Source organism: Patagioenas fasciata, chromosome 16 (assembly GCF_037038585.1).
Source record: "Patagioenas fasciata isolate bPatFas1 chromosome 16, bPatFas1.hap1, whole genome shotgun sequence".
NCBI lineage: Eukaryota > Metazoa > Chordata > Aves > Columbiformes > Columbidae > Patagioenas > Patagioenas fasciata.
The window spans coordinates 5,922,270-5,930,305 of NC_092535.1; the positions used below are offsets into that span (position 1 = coordinate 5,922,270).

The following is an 8,036-nucleotide window of genomic DNA, read 5'->3' on the forward strand; positions in this document are numbered from 1 at the left end:
AGAAACAAGAGCCAGGAGGGAAAATTACTTCTGAAGGACATTTTAGGCAGTAGGACTGGATGATGTTTGCTTTTCTTGTTGTGTTTTTAAATGTTGTTTTTCTTACAGAAAACACAGTACATTTTCGCAAAGTCATTAGCCACAATGCCGTAGAAAAAGGCTTTAGCACTCTTCAATGTAATTTATGTGTCTCAGCTGTTCATACTCCCTCTAATCTTGTGACAGGCAACGTTAAGGCCCATTTCATCGAGAACTAATCACTTAGTAAGCAGCTTTCCCAGGAATGGAGTTTTGTTTTAACAGCCCCTTTGAGCACTTGCTGACACAGTGAGATCGCCGTGCGAGGTTAACGGGCACCTACCCCAATGTGACGCACATAAAATCTCCTGTCACATCACTTCAATTTGGCATATGGAAGCATATTTTAAATACTCTTAAGGCATTTTATTATAATTTCTGTGCTGCAATTTCACATTAACTCAATCTTTCTGTGAGTCGGAGTCTTTCATTTCTCTACACCACCACCTTGGACATAAAAATTCTCCCCACAAACCAGTGTTTTACCAGCAAACCATTCTGCACCACATTCCAAATATTCAGGCTCCTGCTCCCTCCATCTCCCCCATGGATGTGAATACTGCTCTGCTACAAAGTGAGAAAGAGCTCCCAACTCAAACCCACTGTCCAAGTGAAACTTCCGCAAAGTGCACTTTAAGAAGAGGTACTTTTTTTGCTTATGAAAAGAAACCAGTGAGTCCTCTAAGAATAAAGTGGAGTATTTTACAGTTAAGCACATGATCTGGGGCAAAGAATTCTGATGTTGCTGCTCTGCTGGTACAGTATGTGGCCTGTTAATACTCTTCTTGTTCCTCCTGCGGTGCTCCTTCGTCAGGTATCACAAAGCCTTCCTGAAGGACAATAAAACAAGGGTTTTAATGAAAATCTGATGGCAAACCAGTTCCTGGCTACTCTGTAGGTTGGTTGTTTTTTCCCCCTTTTACTGAGGATAGATACCCTCAAGTCACCATCTACAGCGTCAAGATATATTACCAGAAAAGTTCTTCTCCTCATCTTTGATCTATTAGTTACACACTCTTCAGGAAAGGCTAACCTTGTTTGCTGCCTGACTACAACTATATTATCTGTTTCTTTATTACAGGAAAAAGCTAGGCCATAAACCTAAAGAAAGAAGAAAAATTGAGGGAGCTCTGGAAAGCAAACCAGCTTCCAATTACAAGGGGAGGGAGGAACTATGCGTTACAGCTTATACCAGATTACTTACATCTGTGGCATAAAGAATTTCCACAATCCTCTGCAACACTGGGTCATTCTCCCCTTCATTCTCCTGGCAGATCAGTTCAATGTTCCTCAGTTTGCCAAAGTAGAAGTCTCTCTCCTTCTCCAGATCTTCAACAGTAAGTTTCAATACATTGATCTGCCAAAGAACATCAATAATGAGTTATCCACCAGCGACAGAATTCAGTGGTATCTATCGGAAGGGCAGCGTCTCAAATTTCTCAGAACAGTGTGAATATGCAAAGCACTTCAGAAGTAACCGAGATGGGGGAACAGGGACTCGGAGGAGGAAAAGGTCTATTTCTTACATTACAATCTATTGCCACAACAAACACCCAATCCAACACATGGAACACCACTTGGAAATTCTAAAGGCTGATTAAATTAAATAAGTAAAACGCTAACTGCCTGCAGCTTTCTTCACTAGCACATTCTTGCAAGACAACTCTCACACTGATGGTGGTTTCAGTTGCGCTCCATTCAGCATTTCAGCAGAGCAGCAGCTGCTCGGAGCTCGGCCGGAATGCTGCGATGCTGCAGCACAGCTGTGGAAACACTTAACACTACATGTGACACGGCACACGCGAGGTTTAAATGTCTGCATCCTCACAGACTGCAAAAGGGGGTTCGCTCCCAGCAGGAGAGCAAGGCCACGACAAGGAAGGCTTCTGATTCAGTGATGTGAAACAAGATGACTAAATTCACATCACTTTCTTCCATCTGCCTGATGCAGTCACTTCATGGCATTGCTAATAAAATAAAACCTGCACACAGATCTCCAAGCGCAGGTCAGCGGACAGGCCTGTTCTGGGGAACACACCTGCTCAATCAGTCCCGCCGACTCGTCGTCTCCTGCCGCCTTTTTGACCATTCCAGTCCCAGACTTGGGGGTCCCTGTGGTTCTCTGCGTCACCATGGGCCTCTGTGGGGCTGTAAGATAAGTCAGTGTTATTTCCTCCCGGAACATCTTTCTTCCTCCCATGAAGGTCCTATTCCCCTTCTAAACATTCTTGGGCATGTAAGATTCCTCCCTTCTTGACTCCACGTGACATCACCATTTTTGGGGATTTTTGGCACATGTTGGCACCAATCCTTGCCATTTTCTCTTTTAGAGAAGATTGTTCTTCCTGTAGCCCCCTGATAACTGAGTGCTACAGGATGAGACACAGTTTGGAGTCAGCATCTCTGAAACAAGGGCCAAAACACCAGAATTTCATACACTGATTTTAAACAGCAACCCAGTCTTATTTTCCTGAGCGTTTTTAATAGTCTAGATAATCTTTTAACTGTTTTCTCTACCTGCACTGCCAGAACTGAGAGATTTCTTGGGTTTGTTCACAACGGGAGCAACAAGGTTTGGCACTACTGTCTCCTGGCCTTGTCGAGCAGCAACAGGATCATATTCCTTCCCATCGTAGTTTGCATCGAAAAATTTTTTGAACCACTGAACGAACTCAAAGTTGTCCTGAAATTTTCCTTTCACTAGTTTGTCCACAGGAATTATCTGGAAAAAAAGGAAGTCAAATTCATATTAAGGGTAGAGAACCGCTCTGTCTCTTTTTATATAAAAGAAGTTTTTAAATTATTGCACTATGATGTGCAAATCTATTTCTTTGTCCAATCTAGAGAAAATCCATTAATATAACTGTATGTCAAACAGTAGGATTTTTGCTAACTGGAATTAAAAACAAACCATCCTTCCACCGTGAGGGTCCAAATAATTGTAAATAATTTTGCAGCAAGGTTTCTGCTACACCAAGTTTCAACACTGAAGTTGTCTCTGTACACATGAAGCTGGCTCTGGTTTTCATGGATCTGAACTGTTGACCAGTTCAGGGCCTGGCAACACACAGAGCTGCTACAGGATCTAAACATCACCTTGTTAGCAGACAACAGTTACAGTTTCTCCGGGATGAGGAGTGCAGATCATTAAAAAGATGCAGCAGACAGTGAAGTTCTGTCCGCAGGCCGTGAGCTGGGGAGCCGACAGCCAAGCGTGAGCTGCAGCCACAGCCAACGGCACGAGCTGCCTCTTAAAGCCAGGGAAATGCATCAACACAGCTGCGTTCACCCCAAGCGTTACCTGCAGAATCAGCCTTCCATAAGCATCACTGCCTTTTGACCTGAAAGTTTTTTCACAGATCTGATTTTGACCAACTTAACATCACAACTGCTTGTAAAGAGGAATGTGAGATCCTCAGAACCACCACAGCAGGAAGTACACCTGGTCAAAAGATGGTGCAAACGGGGAGCACAACTCAACCTTATCTCACAGAAATTTTGGGAGTAGTGTGCACTACAGAAGTTGCACAGAACTAAAATGGAAAAATTCATCTCATCATTGAGAGCCAAAAACCCAGCCATGGCTGGAGTAAAGCAGATATTGTCCTAAACCCAGTGAGGACTCCAATGCAAACCAAAATCAAACATTTTGAGATTTACAAACTAAAAGCAAACTATGTTCCCAGTTTTATTCAGCTCAAAATTTGAAAGTATGTTCCATCTACTTTGATATCAAGAGCACAGAGAATCAGTTACAACCCAGCTTACTTTGTCCACACCCATTCGTTTAAAACCTGCTTGTAGAACCTTGAAGTTTTGAATGTACTCGTGTTCCAATTTTGCTTGAAACTTCACTTTCTTGAGCGCTACAGAACCTGGGAAGAGCATGTCCATAAACTGACAGTATGCAGCACCTGCCAAAAGAAAAGGAACACAAATCCTGGGGTGATCGAGCTCACCAGCCCACCCAAGTACCATTTCAGTCACACCAGCACGTTGACCTGACCCATTTCTCAGCTCCACCATCCCCTAAAGGAAACAACAGCAAGAGAACAGGAGCCTCCAGTCTCCTGTTTGGTGCAGTACGGCCATCACTCAGCTTAACTGAGCTGCAGAACCAACTGTCAGTCCCATGACTCGAACTCTTATGAACAAGAACAATCCTGCCTCCATAATTCCAAGAGAAAAGACAAAATCCAAGGAGTAATTTGACTTTCTTCACGGATATCAGTACAAATCTGAGATGTTACATGTGTCCAGCAAGCACATAATCTCTTACCAACAATGACAGAAATAGAAAAATAGAATAATAATTATTCTCAAAGTTATTTTTAATCATTATTAAAATAGTGATAGAGTTACTTACTACAAACAGAACCTATACACAATTCAAGGTGCCCTCAAAGGTAAGAGGCCAAAACAAGGTTGGATTAATTTAAATCAAGCCTTAATCAAATAACTGAAATAACACAGTGTTTCTTTCCATTAATTTTAAATCCTTCATGTCCTTCAATTCAGCTCTGACTGTAATAAGAGCAGAAGAGGGATTCAGCTCAGCCACAAAGAGCAGACAATCACCTGAAAAAATTAGCTTTTGTAGAATATACACACCCAATAAAAAAGATATTTTTAAACAACAACCTCATTCTGAAGTGATGATACACAACTGTGTGCTGCTGAAAATACACACCCAACATTCTGAGCATTACTCCCCCACCAATACGGATGGAAAGTCATGGGACCCTTAAGCTAAAACAGCTTTTGTGAGATATCCAGAGGCCAAGAAGTGACACAGTGCAGTGTTGCCCTCAACTAGTCCATTCATTTCAACCACAGGTAACACAAAGTCCTGTATTGTTCACTTTTATCAATATATTTTGCAGGTCTTTAGTGCTCCCATTTTCACCTGCTACTAGAAGATTGCTGATCATCCAGTGGTGCAAATAAATAAAAAGATCTTGCTGTTTGATCTCCACTGCCCTTCAGTTCACTTGCTGAAGAACTCCAAAGGCCAGCTCAAAAACAGATGATCGGCCAGAAATAAGGCTTTTGCCAACTCTGGGTAATCCAAACAACAAACACCATAAAAAGCACAAGCATCACAGCATAAGCCAAGGGTCGTCTGTAGTGTGTTTATGCAGCCTCAACTGCTGCTGTCACCACTGCCCTTGCCAGAGGGAGCACAGCAAGCCTGGAAACTCCCGTTTGCACATGACTGTGACAGGCAGCAAAAGGCGCTTCCACGCCTGCACAGGCACCAAGTATTTTTGCAGACACAGGAAAGGGGCGTTACTCAGCACATACCACATCAACAGCTCCCAGCCTTCTCCTGACAACAGGTGAGCTAAAATTCTGCAGAGCTGGTATTAATTATCCTCACTTCTTGGAGGCAGAGCTCCCACAGTGTTCAAGACTCACCGATTCTGAGCAAAACTTCTCAGCTGCATGAATCAGTGCTGCACACGACAGGTTTTTAAGCTGCCTATCTGAAAGCAGCCAAGGGTCATCATTTCCCTTCTGTGGCTGTAGAGCTTTAGCTCCTTTCACACTTAGTTTTTCTCCATCACATCAGTAGACAAAAGCCACTAGATACCTGTCATATGTCTATTGTAAGTCCTCTCTTTCTCTGTAATCTTTGTGAATGTTTCTTCTGTGGACTCAGCCACAGGCTGTACTGACAGCCCCAAACTTATTTTAAATATAGTCTTCCTTTTATTGCACCTCCACTTTCCATGTCTCTCATTCTGTGAGCAACACCCTATCTCAAACTCACTGTGTGGTCTACACTTCCAGTTTTCACCAGTCTCTTCCATCTGCTTGCTGCCGTTATCCAAATCGCCATCTTTTACCTAGGTTGCATTTTTAGCGTCGGATTTTTTCCAGCTCTTACTCCACAGACTATTATTTTTATTCATTTCTGTAAGCCTCCTCCCACACACACAGTCTCCTCCCTGTGATGACCTTTGGCTCCATTTTGCTATCACAATCACTTCCCCTTTTCTGCCTACAGCTCTGGCCGAGATCTGTCTGGGCTGGCACAGACCAACACGCTCCTTGCACACAAGGATTTGCAAAGTCCTGCAGTTGAACTCAAGAGTCACCAGTTGCCTTCCTCCTGCCCCTCCCAGATCTCCTGGCAGTTCTCTTCCATAAGAAACCACATTTTCTTATGCTAGTTACTGCACTTTCACAACTTGCTCTGTCCCTCAAGACTGAACACTTAATTCCTCGTTGGAAAACACAAAGAATAATAGAGTCATTTCAGTCGGAAGAGATCCTCAGGATCATTGAGTCCCACCGTAACCTAACTACAGCACTTAACCACATCCCTAAGAACCTCGCCTAAACACCTTTTAAACCCCTCCAGGGATGGTGACTCCACCACTGCCCTGGGCAGCCTGTTCCAATGTCCAACAGCCCTTTCTGTTAAGAATTTTTTCCTAACATCCAATCTAAACCTCCCCTGGCACAACTTAAGGCCATTTCCTCCTGTCCTACCATTTGCTACTTGGGAGCTATCACTTACTGCTTTTCTCCACATTAAGTCCCATTCCTTCTTATTGCCTCTACACTGCACTGAGTCAGAGAACGTGTCTTTTCATTATGCTTACGTTACTAACAACCACTTCAATAAAACTGTAACCACAATCAGATTATGCCTGACATAATCTGGTTATTGACTGTGAATCTGTTCATAGCAGGAATTAAGCCGACGTGGCTGCAGAGGGCCAGCACAGCCGGTTCACACAGTGCAGCTGTACCTTGGCAGAACGAGGGCGCACACCAAATCTGGAATCCCCCCGCTGAGCCCCCTTACCTGAGCACAGCTGTTCGATCTTGGTCAGCGTCAGCTGCAGAGACTCGTTGATCCACGCCAGCATGTCATGTCGACTCAAGTTATCGCTAGTCACTGAAGTAGAATACACATTAACTGCCATTTTCTGAAAGACACAAGCAAAGGCATAAGTACCACAACGGCAATGCTCCACCAGGTTTCCATCGCTTGTGTCAGGACATGCCTCCGGGGCTGTGGACACAAGAGCCCAGCGCACACACGGCAAGGAAGCACAGCGGGGACTCCCCGGCTCTGGCACACCGGGACAGGATGCATCTTCGCACTTGTGGGAAGGCAAACGAACATCGAGGCACTCCCGGGAAACTCCGATGGCAGGAATCACAGCTGCGGCGGGTCACCCTGCCCCTCACACGCCAGCCCCGACACTTCCTGCTCCCCCGGGGAGAGCAGCCCCGAGCGGCCACTCCCCGCCCAGACCCGCCGGCACAAAGCGGAGCGGCCGCAGAGCCCCGGTACAGCTGCCGCCGGGCAGGCCCGGCCCCGCCACAACTCCCGTTCCTTCCCTCGGCCGCCACAGCGGCCGCTCCGTTCCGCCGGGCCCCGCGGCTGCCCGGCTCCCCGCCCGCAGAGGGGCGCGCCCGGGACAGGCGCGGCGCGGCCCGGCCCTGCAGGCCTCACGCCAGTCCCCTCGCAGCCCACCCGGGGTCTGCCCGCTCCGCCCGGCCCGGCCGCTGCCCGAGCCCAGCCCCGGGCCGGCGCCACCGACCGCCCGCAGCTCCGCCGCCCCCGCGCCGCCCCGGCCCGTTACCTGCCCCGCTCCGGCCCCGTCGCCTCCGCGTTCAAACCGGCCCCGCCCGCCTGCCCGGGACCACGTCACTCGCACGCTACGCGCTGACGTCACACATACGTCACGGCGGTTGTAGCGAGCGCCGCTCGCCGGCTCAGGACTGAGCCGTGAGGAGGCATGCGGTTGCTAGGGGGCGTTGCTATGGCTGTAGCTCCGCCCACGCCGCCGGCGGGCTCGCCGGCTATTGGCGGAGCCGTTAGCCACGCCCACATCAATGACATCCCGCGTGCTGGCGGCGCCTCCCGGCTCCGGCCCGAGGTCCCGCGGTGGCACCGGGCGCGGCCTGGTCCTGTCCTTGTCCCCGTCCCGGCCTTG

The 8,036-nt window shown here is 47.3% G+C and overlaps 1 protein-coding gene across 1 annotated transcript; it reads right to left on the bottom strand.

Moving 5' to 3' along the window:
- Positions 1 to 766: 766 nt before the first annotated feature.
- Positions 767 to 7,788, bottom strand: MAPRE1 (microtubule associated protein RP/EB family member 1). The gene is made up of 7 exons (XM_065849867.2): positions 7,683 to 7,788; positions 6,896 to 7,019; positions 3,847 to 3,992; positions 2,596 to 2,800; positions 2,117 to 2,226; positions 1,283 to 1,435; positions 767 to 908 (listed from the first exon to the last, which is right to left on the bottom strand). Exons 2-7 carry the CDS (start codon positions 7,014 to 7,016, stop codon positions 852 to 854), a joined length of 792 nt encoding a protein of 263 aa, XP_065705939.1. The 5' UTR covers positions 7,017 to 7,019; positions 7,683 to 7,788; the 3' UTR covers positions 767 to 851.
- Between the last annotated feature and the right edge of the window lie 248 nt (positions 7,789 to 8,036).